The sequence below is a fragment of the Echiichthys vipera genome, assembly GCF_963691815.1.
Source record: "Echiichthys vipera genome assembly, chromosome: 3".
In the NCBI taxonomy this organism is placed as follows: Eukaryota; Metazoa; Chordata; class Actinopteri; order Perciformes; family Trachinidae; genus Echiichthys; species Echiichthys vipera.
The window spans coordinates 2,981,647-3,005,022 of NC_139828.1; the positions used below are offsets into that span (position 1 = coordinate 2,981,647).

A 23,376-nucleotide genomic window follows, 5' to 3' on the forward strand; every position below is an offset into this window, starting at 1 on the left:
GGGGGTGAGGCGGGTCCACCCTGGACAGGACGCCAGTCTATCACAGGACACATAGAGACAAACAGAGACAGACAACCATTCACACCTACGGGTGATTTAGAGTCATCAATGAACCGAACACCTGCACGTCTTTGGACTGTGGGAGGAAACCGGAGAAAACCCACGCAGACTACGAGAGAACATGCACACATAAGGGACCCAGCCGGGATTCAAACCAGGAACCCTCTTGTTGTGAGACAACAGTGCTGACCACACAAAACTATAATAACTAGGCTAATGTTGAGGAAGTTTTCCCTCGCCACCGAGCGCTTGCTCATGTGGGAATTGTGCGTCTCTGTAGATGAATGTGTTATTCAGCGCTGCTTTATTGTCCTGAGATAATTTACGATGGTCACTATTAATAAAAGGTTGGTTGTGTTGTTATTCCTTGGCGACACACCCGCTGTTGTTGAATTGACGCCACTGTGCCATCACTTCCTAACACTCTCTCTATTTTTACCTCAATAATAGGCCATCAATCAAATGAATTACATTCTTAGGGTTTGCATCACACATGCACACTGAACACACTGTTGTTGAACAGAACGCCTTTGTTGTCCGTGTTGGGACACTTGTGTAATATAAAGGGAAAACCAATGCATCTAAAATGATTAGTGGATCGGCACCAAATTAATCAACAATCATTTTGATAATTTAACTGTTTTGTGATTTGCAAAATTTTCTTGTGCCGGCGTTCGAATTGACTGAGTTTCATATTTCACTCGTCTTAAGTTCTTTAGGATTAAGGAGCTAGTAGCATTACTAAATCCTGTTTATAGGCTCCGGGGCCGCATCCGGGTCTGGGGCGCCCTTTCAGTGGCTCCCTGTAGATTTGCCAAAAGATAAAATGTAAATAAATAACAGTTTTTTTGTTTTTTTGGTACAAAGGAGACGATCTTTCAAAGGGAACACCTGTTCTCTTGGGGTTTGAGGTGATTTTTAAAAAAATACATCATGTGAAACTCAGGACCGAAAGAACGAGGTCGTACAAGCGTCTGAAATGTGTTTCCTCATGAGGGGGGCTGGAGTCTCCCTTAGAGAGAGGGGGAGAAGTTCAGCATCCGTGAGGAACTCGGAGTAGAGCCGCTGCTCCTTTGCGTTGAAAGGAGCCAGTTGAGGTGGTTCAGGATCATCTGGTAAGGATGAACCCTGGGCGCCTCCCTAGGGAGGTGTTCCAGGCACGTCCAGCTGGGAGGAGGCCTCGGGGAAGACCCAGGACCAGGTGGAGAGATTAGATCTCCACACTGGCCTGGGAACGCCTCAGGATCCCCCAGTTAGAGCTGGTTAATGTGGCCCGGGAAAGGGAAGTTTGGGGTCCCCTGCTAAAGCTGCTGCCCCCGAGACCCGACCCCGGATAAGAGGCTGAAGATGAGATGAGATGAGACATCATGTGAAACTGAAAAAAAAAAATATGCGTCACATCATACACATTTTCTGTGTAGGGACTCTTCTCATGCTGCTGCAGAGGTTTGCAGTTATTTTCAGCAGCATTAGTGGTTAAAAAAGACCTTTGAATGCCTTCACCATACTGCCCCGAGCTAATCACTGTTAGCCGCATTCGGCTGTTAGCCACTCTCCTGAGTGTCAATCAATAAATATGTAAATGATTACGTCTATGAAATAAACGCCTGCACTAAAATAGGAAAATGTAAATATAAAATAAATAAATTAGTCACATGGGTTTTCACTTCTTGTGTTAATTAATTCCACGTTTATTTATTTCAGAGCGTGAAGAACGAACCATTCATCTTATTCCTCTAGATACAAATAACCTACAACCCCGCCTGTGTACCAACTATTGGCCATATTGAGTGTGCCGCTCCTCCCTGAAATGCCCTGAACGCTAATAACTCTTACAGGAGGCTCGACATCAGCAGTCTTTACTGACAACCAGTGGTGGGTTTTTGTATTCAGCAGAAAAGTGCCTTTAAAAAAAAGAGTAAATATGACTCTTATCATTATGATCCCACGATCAGCTCGTGTCTTTATTGTTGGTGTCCGTGGTGTGATGTGTGTTTTTGTATGTACTGCACATGAACATGATATGACACCACTCATTATATCATTATTACCAGGGCGAGACAAACACTTTTGTCACGTTAACAAGTGCACATTTCATGTAATTTGGGTCCTTAAATGCATCAATTGTAAACACAGATTAGAGGCTTTTCTTAATTTGAGCTGTGTAAGATATCAATGTACACTCTGCATGCAAAAATAATTTCCTCATAAAGTAAATAAATAGTAAATTAAACTAAGGGCGGCTTTGGCTCAGAGGTAGAGCGGTTCGTCTTCCGTTCTAGAGATCAGGGGTGTGATCCCCGTCTCCCCCTGGTCTACATGTCGAAGTGTCCTTGGGCAAGACACTGAACCCCGAATTGCTCCCCGTGCTGCGCATGGGTGTGTGAATGTGGTGTGAATGGTTAGATAAGATGGTCTGTAGATGTCCAATGCCATCAGTGTGAATGAAAAGCGCCTTGAGTAGTCAGAAGACTAGACTTGTACGCTGTATACGTACAAGTATAAGTCCATTTAACATTTAATCCCATTTGTCTTGGCGTGGCATGTGATCGAGGCCTCAGTGTATGCCTGCTGCCTGTTACAGTCACAGTGTTTGACTCGTTTTTCTTTGTGTTTCTTCACCGTCTGTCTCCTGTTTCTCTGTATCTGTGTATCAGGTTCGATGCTGCTCTCTCTCTCTCTCTCTCTCTCTCTCTCTCTCTCTCCCTCCTCCCTTCCTGATTGCTGGCAAACGGTTTCACCTGCTCCAAGCTGCACACCTGAAACTCATCCCACTCATCAACGCTGCAGCATCCACCCGATTTACCCTCAGCAAGTAAAAGGGTATGCTTCCTAAAATAGAGGGTCTGGTCCTCCGGCGAGCTGTTATTTGGATTTAGGAAGGAGAGAGGGCGTTGGTGATAAACAAATCACACCATTCAGTTCCTCTGTTTTACCTCCTTGTGTCTCGTAAGTCACTTCCCTTTTTGCTGGTTTTGACAACATACGTCTTTCTCATCTACACATGCACAACACAACTCAGTCCTGGAAATGTCAGCAGTCAAAAATGAATTCTCACTGAAGAAAACATTTATTTTTCACCTCTTTTGTTCTTTTCTCTCCCTTCATTTGACCACTGACCAGTGTATGCACAACCATTAATCCATTACTTATGCATAGATTTCCAAGGAGAAATCATTGTTGTGCACCTGCCATCGTACAGTACATGGCTTCTAACAGGAGAGGGCGGTGTGCAACCCTCTTCACCCTGTTGCTTACATCATGGTTCACAGCTGCACTTTATGGACGGGTTTGCCACAAGGTTGCTGAAGTTCATTCATTCATTCATCTTCATCCTCTTGTCCCCGTCAGGGTCACAGGGGGGGGGGCTGGAGCCGATCCCAGCTGACATCGGGCGTGAGGCGGGGTCCACCCTGGACAGGACACCAGTCTATCACAGGACACATAGAGACAAACAGAGACAGACAACCATTCACACCTACGGGTGATTTAGAGTCATCAATGAACCGAACACCTGCACGTCTTTGGACTAACTTTTATAAAACCTTTAAAACCATTTTAATAACACATAGAAGGAAACTTAATTCGGCATAGAATTAACCAATTTATATAACTTCCATGTTCATTTCTTCCCAGCAGTCGGCCTCTATCACAATAATCAATAATGCTATAATTGCATATTTTCCGTGCAGTATAACAGGCTTAGCAAGAAATTACATTAGATTTTAGTGAAGTTAAGACAAAGTTAAGAATATAAATCTGCAGTTAAGATCATGAAATCAATCTGTATTTTAATGGGGCTTGTGTGTTTTATATTTTAATACTACGAGACGGATCATCCACTCACAGAACGGCTGCAAAATGATGATCATGGGTGTCACAGTGATCCAGTAAAGGGCCGTGTGGCTGCAGGTTTTCATTCCAACCGATCAAAAACACACCTGGTCCAACAAATCAACTGTGTGAAGACAGTTCAGGTGATGGAGTAAGTCGAGTCAGGTGTGTTCTTGCTTTGTTGGAATGAAAACCTGCAGCCACACGGCCCTTTACTGGATCAGTTTGACACAAAAAATATAATTTCTTAAGTCCAAAGTTGATGTTTTAAGATGTTATTTATTCAAATCAACAGTCTACACTATTTTAAAACCACAAACCCCGACAATTCAATAGGTGGAGCCAGGAAACGTTGTTTTTCTTATATAATATAACACAAAGTTTCCCGACACAGAGACAGAGACAGAACGTCACGCACACGTTAGGTGTTTATGTGAAACACAACCTGAGAGACAAACGCAACGCACCTTTGATTTATGTCCTATTATCGAGGTAGGGACAGATGAAGGGCGGTGGTGTCGGTTCAACAGCAGCAGGCGTGGCGATGTTGCCCGTGAACACTGCCAACAACAACTCAATGCAATTCTATTCAGAGGGTTGACTCAGAACAAAGACGCTCCAGACTACACGCTATAATTTACAGAAACCCTATAATTCAATATAAAATAACAATATAAATGTGATTGCTACAGTTATTTAAGTGTTTCTGATTCTGGTTATAGCAGCGGATCTAATAGAACAATATGAATAATCACAACCAAAGAGGAAAGGAGGGAAGTAAAGACTGTAAATCCTGGTGGAAGAAGTATTAAGATCCTTACTTAATAAAAGTACTAATGCAAAACTGAAGATATCCCACTACTGGTACAAGAGTTCAAAAATCTCACTGCAGCGTACAGGGGGAAAGGGAAAATCAATTTTCTCACTCTGTTATTATTCAGGTTACACACACACACACACACACACACAGGCCCAAAATACACACATGCACAGACAGTGACCAGCGCCCCGAGCAGTTGGGGGTTCGGTGCCTTGCTCGACAGCACCTCCGCAATGCCCAGGAGATGAACTGGCACCTCTCAAGCCACCAGTCCACGCTCCCAGCCGAGGCATCTATGGACTGAGCTACTACCGTTTTCCTCAATATAAGATGTTTCTGGATTAATATTCCTACTCCATTCATGCTGCAGATAGTAGAGATAGTACAGGAGTGTGTGTGTTTGTGCGCGTATGTGTGTGTGTGCGTGTGTGTGTGTGTGTGTGTGTGTGCGGCTCCACTCACTTGCGTGCATCAACACCTCCCTCCCCTCACTCACCTGTCATCACATTCACCAATGTTTGAGTATTTCTACCGTGGCTCTTCTCCAACTCATCAGCAGATCATTGTTGCGACTCTTGTGGACTTGTGGACTGTTCCCGCTGTAGCCGACTACCCCGCTCACACCCAACCGACCGTTGCCTCGCTTCTCCACCTACCAGCTTCACCCTTCTGCCTCCACCAGCCGGACTTCCCTCATCTACCTTCATTCCCTCAAACCAGTAATAAATCTTCACTAATGATATAGCATTTCCTCCAAAAGTGACCAGAAGCTCCTTCTGTCTTATTAGTATAATTGGTCATACTTTAGTATGAGACCTGCTTTTTGATCTGTTAAAGTCACTGCATTATGCTGTTGATACAACCTCCACACTTCCTGTTTCACTGTTTCAAATTAAAAACACTTCAGAACAACAAGGTGTTGAAAATAGCATTATTAGATTGTTCATTCATTCATTCATCTTCATCCTCTTGTCCCCGTCAGGGTCACAGGGGGGGGGCTGGAGCTGATCCCAGCTGACATCGAGCGTGAGGCGGGGTCCACCCTGGACAGGACGCCAGTCTATCACAGGACACATAGAGACGAACAGAGACAGACAACCATTCACACCTTCGGGTGATTTAGAGTCATCAATGAACCGAACACCTGCACGTCTTTGGACTGTGGGAGGAAACCGGAGAACACGGAGAAAACCCACGCAGACACGGGGACAACATGCTAACTCCACACAGAAGGGCCCCAGCCGGGGTTTGAACCAGGAACCCTTTTGCTGTGATAGTTGAATGTATTAAATTAAAATGTTGGAATATGCATAATGCTCCGCTGGCATACACATGTAATGTTGTTGGGAATTTATCAAACTGACTTTATTTGAGGAAATATGATTAAAATATAAACTCAAAAATATAAATTTCAGTGCAAGATGTGAATAAATCGTTCCAAATTGAACTTGCAATGAGAAACAATACAGTTTATGGAATTGACGGCAGAGCCTACGTGAGTGACGCGTGCGGATTTCCAGTTTGACAACATTCCAAATGAAGGATAACAAGAAGGCCGCGGAGCCTGCGGTGTAATCGCACAGCGAGCCAAAGTGTCTCCTCCCTGTCAGGACAATCTCAGAATGTCACCAGCATTTCTTTTTCCATTAAGGAAACTCTCATCAGCCTTCTTTGATATGAAGGAGACACCGTTGAGGGGCAGGCTCTCATTCACAGTGATGCAGAGTTTACAGTGATAAAGGTCAGATTTAACAGGGGTGGTGGTTAGCACTGTCGCCTCACAGCGAGAGGGTTGCTGGCTCGAATCCTGGCTGGGGCCCTTCTGTGTGGAGTTTGCATGTTGTCCCCGTGTCTGCGTGGGTTTTCTCCGGGTTCTCCGGTTTCCTCCCACAGTCCAATGACGTGCAGGTGTTCGGTTCATTGATGACTCTAAATCACCCGTAGGTGTGAATGGTTGTCTGTCTCTGTTCGTCTCTATGTGTCCTGTGATAGACTGGCGTCCTGTCCAGGGTGGACCCCGCCTCACGCCCGATGTCAGCTGGGATCAGCTCCAGCCCCCCACGACCCCGACAGGGACAAGAGGCTGAAGATGAATGAATGAATATTAATGCTTTTCAAATACTAACTGATGATTACCTGCTTTTGAAGGCTGATATAGATTACATTTTTGTATTTTAAAAAGAAGTTCATCTAATTTTCTTTTTGGGCAGTTTTCTAAGCCTTAATTATAAAGGACAGACAGGAAATGGGGGGGGGGGGGGACATGCAGCAAAAGGGCCGCAGGTCGGAGTCAAACCCGCCACTGCTTCCTCTAGGACCTTCAGCCTCTTTACATGGGGAGACTGCTCTAACCACTGTCTGTCTCTGTTTGTCTCTATGTGTCCTGTGATAGACTGGCGTCCTGTCCAGGATGGACCCTGTCTCACGCCTGATGTCAGCTGGGATCGGCTCCAGCCCCCCATGACCCCGACAGGGACAAGCGGTTGAAGATGGATGGACTACTTTACCCCTCCAAAAAATAATTTTATCCAGTATATGTAACTTAAAAGACAGTGTTCATATCAGCATTTTGACGGCTTATGGTTTCCTTGGGTGGGCCACTCGTCTTATTTGTGTTGCAGGTGCCAGTAGGTGTGCGTGGGCACCCCAGCGTGTTCCTAATATAACCGTGCACCACACATGTTACATTGGAGAGAGCAAAGCAGGAAACTCTTCTCCCTGTGTGACGCACTCGCCTTGCTTTAGTATTTTCTTTTTAACCACACAGCATTCCACTCAACAACCTTTCCCTCACGCACGCTGGAGCTGCTGACATTGTCTTCAGGCTGTTTTCATCCTCTGATTGTACGATATCATACGAAAAGTTCTGCACATAAGATGTGTATGGTATCTTCGGAAACTTAAGTCGACCTCAAGAAGGCGAGGGACCGCAACCGCTGCTTTTGGAGTCCGTTAGGTTTAGACAGGTACGAAGCCAAACCACAATATTTCTTCGCATCCTTTCCAAGTTGCTTTGATGCCTAACCCCAACTGTCACCTTTAGTTTCCTGAATGTAACCGCCAAGGTCAACTTCGATTACCACCATGCTTCGGTCATATGTCATTAGATATCATACACATTTTTGTGCATAACCTTTCGTAACATATCATGTGAACTTGATGAGAATAGTGCATTTTAACGTTCTCAGTTGTTTGTGTTAGTTTGAAATAAGTGAATGATTTCTTTGCCGTACCTCCGTGTGTCAACTCCTGTTTTTTGGCGAGCCGGACAAACCGATATTTCTGTGATAAGACATCACCAGACGATAATGTGTCAGTACCGAATTGTCACATTAAAACATTAAAGGGTATTAATCTGTCCACATAGGAAGCACAAGTGGTCGTGAAGCAATTTAACCGACTTTGGAGCAAATTAAAGTGACAGCAGGTGCAATTCAATTCAATTCAATTTTATTTACAGTGCCAAATCATGACAAAGGTTATCTCAGGACACTTTACAGAGTAGGTAAAGACCACACTCTATGACTTATTCATGATTTACAGAGACCCAACAGTTCCCCCGTAGAGTACGGTGGCAACGACAACCTTCACTATAACAGACAGGAACGTCAGACAGACCCAGCTCTGTGGAGGACGGACGTCTGTCTGCACCGGAGAGAGGAAGAGAAGGAGAGAGAGAAGAGACGGACAGAGAGAGAGACAGACACACTTCCAGAGATGCAAGCAACCAAAGCTTAACAGTAACTACAATATCTATAATAATGTGAATATGACTCATATGTTATGGCAGTTAATACAACAGAACAGTAGAAACAAGCACAGCTAAGGTGATAGATTATAACAGCAGCAGGAAGCGTCATGCAGGACCACGGCAGCAGGCGCCACCACCATCAGCAGAGACCTGCGAGACGACAAAGTGGGGGAAACAGAAGTGCTCATCGTCTTATGGCTGAAAGATCCAACTCCAAATGTCAAAATTGATTGATACAAAATCACAGAATGTATTCTTTCCATGATGGTGGAAGAATATGAATATGACAATAATAATAAACTATGGTGTCAAACATGATCAATGATGAGTCGTGGTAAACAGCTGTGATACAGTGACACACCACTGATGGTGTTTTTATGGCTACAAATGTTATAATTCATAAACTAATGATAGTTTATATGAGTAACAGTGATAATAGCAGCAGGAAGCTTCATGCAGGACCACGGCAGCAGGCACCACCACCATCAGCAGAGACCTGAGAGACGACAAAGCACAAACAATGTAAAGGCAAAAGCAAGACAACCCCCAAAAAGGGAAATGGTTTTGCAGTGACTGTTGTTACATCATCTTGTTCTCATCAGCCGAGACGTTCAACCTGAATAATTCCTTCATCAAGATCTGAATTTTGTAGAGCGGTGTACTGTATGTGCACACTTAAAGTAATGCACACAAATAAGAACAAGCATAAAAAACAAAATCACACACTGACACACAGTAGCTTGTGATTCTGGCCCAGAACGTCCACTGTCGGGAAGAACACTTATCTTTAAGGTGTGTTTGATGCAATTATGAGTTCTATAAATATCACAAGTAATCACCAAAGGACAGAGTTATAAACAACGCCCAAGGACTTGAGAGTGGACGCAGAGGCATGTACGTAAACCACATCACTGTTCTACAATCCTTATCCTACAGAACAGACGACAATTAGTTTGGTTTTATTGTTATTTATTGTTTATTGTATTTCCAATATTGTGAATTCAATACAAGTTTAAGATCATTAAATGCAACTTGGAGAGCGTAAAAGGAAAGCTGCAGGTTCTCCACAGCAGTCGGCAGCGTAATATTGTATCATCTGCATAGAAACGTGCATAACATTCAGTTAAAAATGGAATTTTATCATTAATATAAACTGTAAAAAGAACCGGGGCTGCAAGGTGGAGTGGTGGTTATTACTGTCACATAACAACAAGAGGGTTCCTGGTTTGAATCCCGGCTGGGGCCCTTCTGTGTGTATTTGCATGTTGTCCCCGTGTCTGCGTGGGTTTTCTCCGGGTTCTCCGGTTTCCTCCCACAGTCCAAAGACGTGCAGGTGTTCGGTTCATTGATGACTCTAAATCACCCGTAGGTGTGAATGGTTGTCTGTCTCTGTTCGTCTCTATGTGTCCTGTGATAGACTGGCGTCCTGTCCAGGGTGGACCCCGATCGGCTCCAGCCCCCCCACAACCCCGACAGGGACAAGAGGATGAACATGAATGAATGTAAAAAGAACTGGACATAGGATTCAACTTTGTGGGACAGCCTTACGTATCGGTAATATCTCTGCACAGACAGTTCCCAGATTCACTGACTGTTGCTGGTCAGACGGGTAATTCAGGAACCACGCGAGACTAATTGAATTCAAACCAACAATACTTTCTAAATTGAGAATAAAGTATTTATATCGGTAGGTAAACATTGCAAAATTGTATTCAGGGTGTGGAAAGGTGTTTGGGCACGACACCTTCTCAACAGACAAAAGAGGGTTGCATCTGAATGTGAGCACACCCAATACTTTATAACATGCATAGTTTGTACATTCATTCAACAGCTGTGCCGTATATAAAGTGTAGCGCTGCTCAAAGGGTTTAGTATCGCAATCAAGGGAAACTAATCTACACTTTTTACCTGGTCATCACGATGAAGCTGCTTCTTTCTCTGACTCTCACCTGGGTTCTCTCCAGCACAGGTAACTCTACTTACTCTAATATAGTGTCTGCAGCTACTGGTGAGCCTGATTTTGGACCTTTAACCCTCCTGTTGCCCTCAGATTTTACTAACACCATTTATTCTTGGGCTCAATTTGACCGTTAAACATCTGGAAAATGATCATAATCAATGTGTGACTCAAGTGAAGTCGGGTACTTTATGTATTTATTTAACAGAATGAAAAATATCACTGATGTTAAACTGCATGGAGGGATTTCTGTGTGTGTGTTTTAAAGTAAGTCTGTTATTTTAAGTGCTATTTTGTGTTATTTGTAACATCTGGAATGAAAGTAACGTCCGTTATCAAGGACAGCAGCATGAATTTGACCTCATATAATATTTGAATTGTAAAATAGACAATAATAATAATGATTAAATCATCCAGATGATCAAACTGACCCAAAGGAACACCGATGCCACAAGTACATGTATGATAAGAACAATAAAAAATATATAAAATCATGACAATTTTAGGTTTTTCATGAGTCGTCCCCATAAAATGAGGAAAAGTCATACATATAAAGCAAAAAAACACAAAAAGACGTCGTTATTAAGAGATGTTAAACATTAAATGGGGTCAAATTGACCCTTAGGAGAACAGGAGGGTTAAGATTTTTTCATTTTACCAGAAGTGATTTTGACACAGGATTTTTAATCTCAGTGATAATACCAACATGAGGAAACAGAGAAATGTAATATCCCTGAAAAATATACAGAGGATAGGATATAAATGACACCTAATTGATCCCCAGAGGGTAAATTCAGGTCACCGTACGTACAGCCGTAGAAGAAGCAGTCTGAAGAAGTATTTAATTGACCTTTATTTATGCAGACGATCTCATTGAGGCACTGAGTCTCGTTGTCAAGCGAAACAACAGCAAAAACAACACACGGTTACACAGAACAGGACGATCACACAAAGAGAAAACTGAACACAGTCCTTAAAAGTGACGAGTGCAAAGTGTCGCAGCAGCAGTTTGAAACTATCTAGAAAAACAAGGGCAGAACCCCGCAGACACCCTCTTCGTTTTTTGTAAAAATTAGTTTAAAGTCCTCCAGAGGAACCACGCTGCAGTTTGCTCCAGGTGGACGGGGCACGGTAAGAAACGGCCTTTGTTCCCAAATTCTGTCCGAGCAGGAGGGCACAGAAGGTCAGGGCTACGGCAGAACTGCTTATGTGACATGGACATGGACAAGTTAGAGGAATTTAAGAATAATAAATACAACATAAATAAGAAAATGAACTAATTGACTTTCAAAATATGTACAAATGATTCTTGGGCGATACACGTGGCAGGACTTTGCTGTGAGAGTATTATATGTGCATAAGTAAAAAGACTATAGGGCATTTTATTTACTTTTATTCTTATTTGGTATTAAAAACTGCCTGTTCATACTGTAAAGAGTATGTGCGTTTTAATTTGTGGGGTAAATTTGTTGAATGGTTTCAATGACATGCCAAAATAAAAATAAACATGAACAGATAAATCAATTAAGGCTTTAATTATCTAATACAATGTGACGTAAATTGATATTTCTTTTTAAATAGGAGTTTTCCACCTTTTCAGGTGTTCATGCCACACATTCGGTCTGACATGTGAGACGTGATCATCATTCTTTGACTGTTTCTCTCCCCGTCACAGCCGGAGCACTTCAGTGTCAAACGTGCACAGATGATCAGTGTTCAAACACAACACTACAAGCGTGTTCGACAGAGACCATGTGTGTAACAGCTGCCATTCGAGGTAGTCATCCCCGATGTCATCTAGTACTTTTCAGTGAAATGCTGTGAAGTTGTTTGCTCTATGTAAGAATTAACACATTTTTGATTTCCTAGTCTCTTCATCTGGAACCACAGCACAGCAGATCTACAAGGCGTGTGCCTCTTCCGCCCTGTGTCCAGCCGTAGGCACTTACACATTTTCCATGAACGCGGGTGATCAGGGTGCACTCATAACTGCTAAGTGCTGCAACACAGACAACTGCAACACTGAAACTCTACCTTGTGAGTTACACTGGATGAGTAGCTTGTTGTAGAGTTAAAATATATTCATGATGATACAAAAACATTGACATGCTGACATCTTCAAACTTGTTCAAAATCCATTTTGTGACATCTTCACTTGTTCCAGTCCCTGCAGCTCAGACGGATAACAGTCTAAAGTGTTACACTTGTGACCCCGTGACCTCTGAATGCACCGTTCCATTGCAATGTCAGGGAGTGGAGGACCGCTGCTTTCCATCCAGTGGTGAGTCTTTATCATACATACTTTACATGATGAGTTTTACTGACTGAAAGCAACTTACTACATATGACACCTGAAAATCAACAACACGGTTACAGTAATGTAATGTAATGTAATGTAATGAGGGATCTAACATACAACCTATAATTTATAGCTGAATATTTGACTTTACACTGCATTACATTTAGTAAACGGTATAACTATCAAACACTCTGGAATGGACAGTAATTTCACTTTAACTGTATATTCACATTGGGGTATTGTTTACTTTAATTAAGTAATCTGAGTAATCTGAGGATTATTTGGGGCGGCTGTGGCTCAGTTGGTAGAGCAGGTTGGCCAACGTTTGATCCACGCCCTGCCCTGCTTGTGTACTGGTTGTTGTGTCGTGTGAATGTGTTTGACTGCTGTTTGTTTGAGGAGGTGGTCTGAGGGGCCGTAGGCGCTGATTAGCAGCAAATGCTTTCATCAGTCTGCCTCAGTGCAGCTGTGACTACAATCCTAGTTTACCACCAACATGTGTGTCTGTGTGAATGAATGGAACCTGGACTCTGTAAAGGGCCTTGAGTACTGAGAAAGGCACTGTATAAATCAAATCCATTATTCCTGAAAACAGCAAACTGACGAATTAAAGTGGCCATATAGTAAAACAATGACTTCCTCTACAGTGAGCATTGAAACCGGTACCTCTCAAGCCTTTGGCTGTGCATCAGCAAACCTGTGTGCAGCTGCTTCCATCCTAGAGAGCGAACCTTTCTCACAAAGTGCTGGTGGCAGTGGAAGTGGAACATCCTGCTGTGACACCAATTTTTGTAATACTGCTGCAAACACTACAACTGCTGCACCAACCACGACACCTGCACCGACAACAACTGCAGCCCCAACGACAACTGTGGCCCCAACTACAACTGCTGCACCAACCACGACATCTGCACCGACAACAACTGCAGCCCCAACTACAACTGTGGCCCCAACTACAACTGCAGCACCAACCACGACCTCTGCACCGCCAACAACTGCAGCCCCAACTACAACTGTGGCCCCAACTTCAACTGCAGCCCCAACGACAACTGTGGCCCCAACTACAACTGCAGCACCAACCACGACCTCTGCACCACCAACAACTGCAGCCCCAACGACAACTGTGGCCCCAACTACAACTGCTGCACCCACCACGACCTCTGCCCCAACGACAACTGTGGCCCCAACTACAACTAAAGCCCCAGCAACAACTGTGGCCCCCACAACAACTGTGGCCCCCACAACGACTGCTTCTCCAACAACCACAGCTGCCCCAACAACAACTGTGGCCCCAACAACAACTGTAGCCCCCACTACAACTGCAGCAGCAACAACAACTCTAGCCCCCACAACGACCGCTGCACTGACGACAGCTGCCCTAACAACAACTGTGGCCCCAAAAACAACAGTTCCCCCAACTACAACTGTGGCCCCAACAACAACTGTAACCCCAACAACCACTGTATCCCCCACTACAACTGCAGCAGCAACAACAACTATGGCCCCCACAACGACCAATGCACCAACGACAGCTGCCCTGATAACAACTGTAGCCCCAACTACAACTGCGGCCCCAACAACAACTGCAGCTCAAACAACAACTGTAGCCCCCACTACAACTGAAGCACCAACAACAACTGTGGCCCCCACAACGACCGCTGCACTTACAACGACAGCTGCCCTGACAACAACTTTGGCCCCAACAACAACAGTTCCTCCAACTACAACTGTGGCCCCGACAACAACTGTAGCCCCCACTACAACTGCAGCCCCAACAACAACCGTGGCCCCCACAACGACAGTTCCTCCAACTACAACTGTGGCCCCAACTACAACTGCACCCCCAACAACAACTGCAGAGCCCACAACGACCGCTTCACCAACAACGACAGCTGCCCCAACAACAACTGTGGCCCCAACGACTACTGTATCCCCCACTACAACTGCAGCAGCAACAACAACTGCAGCCCCAACTACAACTGTGGCCCAAACTACAACTGCAGCCCCCACAACAACCGCTGCACTGACAACTACAACTGCCCTAACAACAACTGTGGCCCCAACAACAACATTTTCCCCAACTACAACTGTTGCCCTGACAACAACTGTAGCCCCAACTACAACTGCAGCCCCAACAACAACTGTAGCCCAAACAACAACTGCAGCCCAAACAACAACTCTGGCCCCAACAACCACTGAAGCCCCTACTACAACTGCAGCCCCAACAACAACTGTAGCCCCCACAACGACCGCTGCACTGACAACGACAGCTGCCCTAACAACAACTGTGGCCCCAACAACAACAGTTCCCCCAACTACAACTGTGGCCCCAACAACAACTGTAGCACCCACAACGACCGCTGCACTGACAACGACAGCTGCCCTAACAACAACTGTGGCCCCAACAACAACAGTTCCCCCAACTACAACTATGGCCCCAACAACAACTGTAGCCCCTACTACAACTGCAGCCCCAACAACAACTGTGGCCCCCACAACGACAGTTCCTCCAACTACAACTGCAGCCCCGACAACAACTGAAGAGCCCACAACAACCTCTTCACCAACAACGACAGCTGCGCCAACAACAACTGTGGGCCCAACAACAACTGTAGCCCCTACTACAACTGCAGCCCAATCAACATCTGTAGCCCCCACAACGACCGCTGCACTGACAACGACAGCTGCCCTGACAACAACTTTGGCCCCAACAACAACAGTTCCTCCAACTACAACTGTGGCCCCAACAACAACTGTAGCCCCCACTACAACTGCAGCCCCAACAACAACCGTGGCCCCCACAACGACAGTTCCTCCAACTACAACTGTGGCCCCAACTACAACTGCACCCCCAACAACAACTGCAGAGCCCACAACGACCGCTTCACCAACAACGACAGCTGCCCCAACAACAACTGCAGCCCCAACTACAACTGTGGCCCGAAGTACAACTGCAGCCCCAACTACAACTGTAGCCCCCACAACAACCGCTGCACTGACAACTACAACTGCCCTAACAACAACTGTGGCCCCAACAACAACAGTTTCCCCAACTACAACTGTTGCCCTGACAACAACTGTAGCCCCAACTACAACTGCAGCCCAAACAACAACTCTGGCTCCAACGACCACTGAAGCCCCTACTACAACTGCAGCCCCAACAACAACTGTAGCCGCCACAACGACAGCTGCCCTAACAACAACTGTGGCCCCAACAACAACAATTCCCCCAACTACAACTGTGGCCCCAACAACAACTGTAGCCCCCACAACGACCGCTGCACTGACAACGACAGCTGCCCTAACAACAACTGTGGCGCCAACAACAACAGTTCCCCCAACTACAACTGTGGCCCCAACAACAACTGTAGCTCCCACTACAACTGCAGAACCAACAACAACTGTGGCCCCCACAACGACAGTTTCCCCAACCACAACTGTGGCCCCAACAACAACAGTTCCCCCAACTACAACTGTGGCCCCAACAACAACTGTAGCCCCCACAACGACCGCTGCACTGACAACGACAGCTGCCCTAACAACAACTGTGGCCCCAACAACAACAGTTCCCCCAACTACAACTGTGGCCCCAACAACAACTGTAGCCCCCACTACAACTGCAGAACCACCAACAACTGTGGCCCCCACAACGACAGTTTCCCCAACCACAACTGTGGCCCCAACAACAACCGTAGCCCCTACTACAACTGCAGCCCCAACAACAACTGTGGCCCCCACAACGACAGTTCCTCCAACTACAACTGCAGCCCCAACAACAACTGCAGAGCCCACAACGACCACTTCACCAACAACGACAGATGCGCCAACAACAACTGTGGGCCCAACAACAACAGTTCCCCCAACCACATATGTGGCCCCAACAACAACTGTAGCCCCTACTACAAGTGCAGCCCAATCAACATCTGTAGCCCCCACAACGACCGCTGCACTGACAACGACAGCTGCCCTGACAACAACTTTGGCCCCAACAACAACAGTTCCTCCAACTACAACTGTGGCCCCAACAACAACTGTAGCCCAAACTACAACCGTGGCCCCCACAACGACAGTTCCTACAACTACAACTGTGGCCCCAACTACAACTGCACCCCCAACTACAACTGCACCCCCAACAACAACTGCAGAGCCAACAACAACCGCTTCACCAACAACGACAGCTGCCCCAACAACAACTGTGGCCCCGACGAGTACTGTATCCCCCACTACAACTGCAGCAGCAACAACAACTCTGGCCCCCACAACGACAGTTCCTCCAACTACAACTGTGGCCCCAACTACAACTGCACCCCCAACAACAACTGCAGAGCCCACAACGACCCCTTCACCAACAACGACAGCTGCCCCAACAACAACTGCAGCCCCAACAACAACTGCAGCCCCAACTACAACTGTGGCCCTAAGTACAACTGCAGCCCCAACTACAACTGTAGCCCCCACAACAACCGCTGCACTGACAACTACAACTGCCCTAACAACAACTGTGGCCCCAACAACAACAGTTTCCCCAACTACAACTGTTGCCCTGACAACAACTGTAGCCCCAACTACAACTGCAGCCCAAACAACAACTCTGGCTCCAACGACCACTAAAGCCCCTACTACAACTGCAGCCCCAACAACAACTGTAGCCGCCACAACGACAGCTGCCCTAACAACAACTGTGGCCCCAACAACCACAATTCCCCCAACTACAACTGTGGCCCCAACAACAACTGTAGCCCCCACAACGACCGCTGCACTGACAACGACAGCTGCCCTAACAACAACTGTGGCGCCAACAACAACAGTTCCCCCAACTACAACTGTGGCCCCAACAACAACTGTAGCCCCCACTACAACTGCAGAACCAACAACAACTCTGGCTCCAACGACCACTGAAGCCCCTACTACAACTGCAGCCCCCACAACGACCGCTGCACTGACAACGACAGCTGCCCTAACAACAACTGTGGCGCCAACAACAACAGTTCCCCCAACTACAACTGTGGCCCCAACAACAACTGTAGCCCCCACTACAACTGCAGAACCAACAACAACTGTGGCCCCCACAACGACAGTTTCCCCAACCACAACTGTGGCCCCAACAACAACAGTTCCCCCAACTACAACTGTGGCCCCAACAACAACTGTAGCCCCCACAACGACCGCTGCACTGACAACGACAGCTGCCCTAACAACAACTGTGGCCCCAACAACAACAGTTCCCCCAACTACAACTGTGGCCCCAACAACAACTGTAGCCCCCACTACAACTGCAGAACCAACAACAACTGTGGCCCCCACAACGACAGTTTCCCCAACCACAACTGTGGCCCCAACAACAACTGTAGCCCCAACTACAACTGCAGCCCCAACAACAACTGTGGCCCCCACAACGACAGTTCCTCCAACTACAACTGCAGCCCCAACAACAACTGCAGAGCCCACAACTACCACTTCACCAACAACGACAGCTGCGCCAACAACAACTGTGGGCCCAACAACAACAGTTCCCCCAACCACAACTGTGGCCCCAACAACAACTGTAGCCCCTACTACAAGTGCAGCCCAATCAACATCTGTAGCCCCCACAACGACAGCTGCACTGACGACGACAGCTGCCCTGACAACAACTTTGGCCCCAACAACAACAGTTCCTCCAACTACAACTGTGGCCCCAACAACAACTGTAGCCCCCACTACAACTGCAGCCCCAACAACAACCGTGGACCCCACAACGACTGTTCCTCCAACTACAACTGTGGCCCCAACTACAACTGCGTCCCCAACAACAACTGCAGAGCCAACAACAACCGCTTCACCAACAACGACAGCTGCCCCAACAACAACTGTGGCCCCAACGACTACTGTATCCCCCACTACAACTGCAGCAGCAGCAACAACTCTGGCCCCCACAACGACCAATGCACCAACGACAGCTGCCCTGACAACAACTGTGGCCCCAACTACAACTGCAGTCCCAACAACAACTGCAGCCCCAACTACAACTGTGGCCCAAACTACAACTGCAGCCCCAACTACAACTGTAGCCCCCACAACAACCGCTGCACTGACAACTACAACTGCCCTAACAACAACTGTGGCCCCAACAACAACAGTTTCCACAACTACAACTGTTGCCCTGACAACAACTGTAGCCCCAACTACAACTGCAGCCCCAACAACAACTGCAGAGCCCACAACGACCCCTTCACCAACAACGACAGCTGCCCCAACAACAACTGCAGCCCAAACAACAACTGCAGCCCCAACTACAACTGTGGCCCTAAGTACAACTGCAGCCCCAACTACAACTGTAGCCCCCACAACAACCGCTGCACTGACAACTACAACTGCCCTAACAACAACTGTGGCCCCAACAACAACTGTAGCCCCCACTACAACTGCAGCCCCAACAACAACCGTGGCCCCCACAACGACAGTTCCTCCAACTACAACTGTGGCCCCAACTACAACTGCACCCCCAACAACAACTGCAGAGCCAACAACAACCGCTTCACCAACAACGACAGCTGCCCCAACAACAACTGTGGCCCCAACTACTACTGTATCCCCTACTACAACTGCAGCAGCAACAACAACTCTGGCCCCCACAACGACAGTTCCTCCAACTACAACTGTGGCCCCAACTACAACTGCACCCCCAACAACAACTGCAGAGCCAACAACAACCGCTTCACCAACAACGACAGCTGCCCCAACAACAACTGTGGCCCCAACGACTACTGTATCCCCCACTACAACTGCAGCAGCAACAACAACTCTGGCCCCCACAACGACCAATGCACCAACGACAGCTGCCCTGACAACAACTGTGGCCCCAACTACAACTGCAGCCCCAACAACAACTACAGCCCCAACTACAACTGTGGCCCAAACTACGACTGCAGCCCCAACAACAACTGCAGAGCCTACAACGACCCCTTCACCAACAACGACAGCTGCCCCAACAACAACTGCAGCCCCAACAACAACTGCAGCCCCAACTACAACTGCAGCCCAAACAACAACTCTGGCCCCAACAACCACTGAAGCCCCTACTACAACTGCAGCCCCAACAACAACTGTAGCCCCCACAACGTCCGCTGCACTGACAACGACAGCTGCCCTAACAACAACTGTGGCCCCAACAACAACAGTTCCCCCAACTACAACTGTGGCCCCGACAACAACTGTAGCCCCCACAACGACCGCTGCACTGACAACGACAGCTGCCCTAACAACAACTGTGGCCCCAACAACAACAGTTCTCCCAACTACAACTGTGGCCCCAACAACAACTGTAGCCCCCACTACAACTGCAGAACCAACAACAACTGTGGCCCCCACAACGACAGTTTCCCCAACCACAACTGTGGCCCCAACAACAACTGTAGCCCCTACTACAACTGCAGCCCCAACAACAACTGTGGCCCCCACAACGACAGTTCCTCCAACTACAACTGCAGCCCCAACAACAACTGCAGAGCCCACAACTACCACTTCACCAACAACGACAGCTGCGCCAACAACAACTGTGGGCCCAACAACAACAGTTCCCCCAACCACAACTGTGGCCCCAACAACAACTGTAGCCCCTACTACAAGTGCAGCCCAATCAACATCTGTAGCCCCCACAACGACCGCTGCACTGACAACGACAGCTGCCCTGACCACAACTTTGGCCCCAACAACAACAGTTCCTCCAACTACAACTGTGGCCCCAACAACAACTGTAGCCCCCACTACAACTGCAGCCCCAACAACAACCGTGGCCCCCACAACCACAGTTCCTCCAACTACAACTGTGGCCCCAACTACAACTGCACCCCCAACAACAACTGCAGAGCCAACAACAACCGCTTCACCAACAACGACAGCTGCCCCAACAACAACTGTGGCCCCAACGACTACTGTATCCCCCACTACAACTGCAGCAGCAACAACAACTCTGGCCCCCACAACAAAAGTTCCTCCAACTACAACTGTGGCCCCAACTACAACTGCACCCCCAACAACAACTGCAGAGCCCACAACGACCGCTTCACCAACAACGACAGCTGCCCCAACAACAACTGCAGCCCCAACAACAACTGCAGCCCCAACTACAACTGTGGCCCGAAGTACAACTGCAGCCCCAACTACAACTGTAGCCCCCACAACAACCGCTGCACTGACAACTACAACTGCCCTAACAACAACTGTGGCCCCAACAACAACAGTTTCCCCAACTACAACTGCAGCCCAAACAACAACTGCAGCCCAAACAACAACTCTGGCCCCAACGACCACTGAAGCCCCTACTACAACTGCAGCCCAAACAACAACTGTAGCCGCCACAACGACCGCTGCACTGACAACGACAGCTGCCCTAACAACAACTGTGGCCCCAACAACAACAATTCCCCCAACTACAACTGTGGCCCCAACAACAACTGTAGCCCCCACAACGACCGCTGCACTGACAACGACAGCTGCCCTAACAACAACTGTGGCCCCAACAACAACAGTTCCCCCAACTACAACTGTGGCCCCAACAACAACTGTAGCCCCCACTACAACTGCAGAACCAACAACAACTGTGGCCCCCACAACGACAGTTTCCCCAACCACAACTGTGGCCCCAACAACAACTGTAGCCCCCACAACGACCGCTGCACTGACAACGACAGCTGCCCTAACAACAACTGTGGCCCCAACAACAACAGTTCCCCCAACTACAACTGTGGCCCCAACAACAACTGTAGCCCCCACTACAACTGCAGAACCAACAACAACTGTGGCCCCCACAACGACAGTTTCCCCAACCACAACTGTGGCCCCAACCACAACTGTGACCCCAACAACAACTGTAGCCCCTACTACAACTGCAGCCCCAACAACAACTGTGGCCCCCACAACAACAGTTCCTCCAACTACAACTGCAGCCCCAACAACAACTGCAGAGCCCACAACTACCACTTCACCAACAACGACAGCTGCGCCAACAACAACTGTGGGCCCAACAACAACAGTTCCCCCAACCACATATGTGGCCCCAACAACAACTGTGGCCCCAACAACCACTGTATCCCCGACTACAACTGCAGCAGCAACAACAACTCTGGCCCCCACAACGACCAATGCACCAACGACAGCTGCCCTGAAAACAACTGTAGCCCCAACTACAACTGCGGCCCCAACAACAACTGCAGTTCAAACAACAACTCTGGCCCCAACGACCACTGAAGCCCCCACAACTACCACTGCACTGACAACGACAGCTGCCCTAACAACAACTGTGGCCCCAACAACAACAGTTCCCCCAACTACAACTGTGGCCCCAACAACAACTGTAGCCCCTACTACAACTGCAGCCCAATCAACATCTGTAGCCCCCACAACGACCGCTGCACTGACAACGACAGCTGCCCTGACAACAACTTTGGCCCCAACAACAACAGTTCCTCAAACTACAACTGTGGCCCCAACAACAACTGTAGCCTCCACTACAACTGCAGCCCCAACAACAACCGTGGCCCCCACAACGACAGTTCCTCCAACTACAACTGTGGCCCCAACTACAACTGCACCCCCAACAACAACTGCAGAGCCCATAACGACCGCTTCACCAACAACGACAGCTACCCTAACAACAACTGTGGCCCCAACTACAACTGCAGCCCCAACAACAACTGCAGCCCCAACTACAACTGTGGTACAAACTACAACTGCAGCCCCAACTACAACTGTAGCCCCCACAACAACCGCTGCACTGACAACTACAACTGCCCCAACAACAACTGTGGCCCCAACAACAACAGTTTCCCCAACTACAACTGTTGCCCTGACAACAACTGTAGCCCCAACTACAACTGCAGCCCCAACATCAACTGTAGCCCAAACAACAACTGCAGCCCAAACAACAACTCTGGCCCCAACGACCACTGAAGCCCCTACTACAACTGCAGCCCCAACAACAACTGTAGCCTCCACTACAACTGCAGCCCCAACAACAACCGTGGCCCCCACAACGACAGTTCCTCCAACTACAATTGTGGCCCCAACTACAACTGCACCCCCAACAACAACTGCAGAGCCCACAACGACCGCTTCATCAACAAAGACAGCTGCCCCAACAACAACTGTGGCCCCAACTACAACTGCAGCCCCAACAACAACTGCAGTCCCAACTACAACTGTGGACCAAACTACAACTGTAGCCCCAACTACAACTGTAGCCCCCACAACAACTGCTGCACTGACAACTACAACTGCCCTAACAACAACTGTGGCCCCAACAACAACAGTTTCCCCAACTACAACTGTTGCCCTGACAACAACTGTAGCCCTAACTACAACTGCAGCCCCAACAACAACTGTAGCCCAAACAACAACTGCAGCCCAAACAACAACTCTGGCCCCAACGACCACTGAAGCCCCTACTACAACTGCAGCCCCAACAACAACTGTAGCCCCCACAACGACCGCTGCACTGACAACGACAGCTGCCCTAACAACAACTGTGGCCCCGACAACAACAGTTCCCCCAACTACAACTGTGGCCCCAACAACAACTGTAGCCCCCACAACGACCGCTGCACTGACAACGACAGCTGCCCTAACAACAACTGTGGCCCCAACAACAACAGTTCCCCCAACTACAACTGTGGCCC

The 23,376-nt window shown here is 47.8% G+C and overlaps 1 protein-coding gene across 1 annotated transcript; it reads left to right on the top strand.

Annotated features, from left to right (window-relative positions):
* Positions 1–10,319: 10,319 nt before the first annotated feature.
* On the top strand, positions 10,320–21,949 carry LOC310966850 (uncharacterized protein; the record flags this gene model as incomplete). The annotated part of the gene is made up of 10 exons (XM_083940779.1): positions 10,320–10,434; positions 12,098–12,199; positions 12,292–12,459; positions 12,587–12,703; positions 13,369–14,954; positions 15,247–15,314; positions 16,327–16,626; positions 18,091–18,282; positions 20,137–20,328; positions 21,595–21,949. The coding sequence occupies exons 1-10, from the start codon at positions 10,386–10,388 to the stop codon at positions 21,947–21,949; spliced, it is 3,129 nt and encodes a 1,042-aa protein (XP_083796905.1). The 5' UTR covers positions 10,320–10,385.
* Between the last annotated feature and the right edge of the window lie 1,427 nt (positions 21,950–23,376).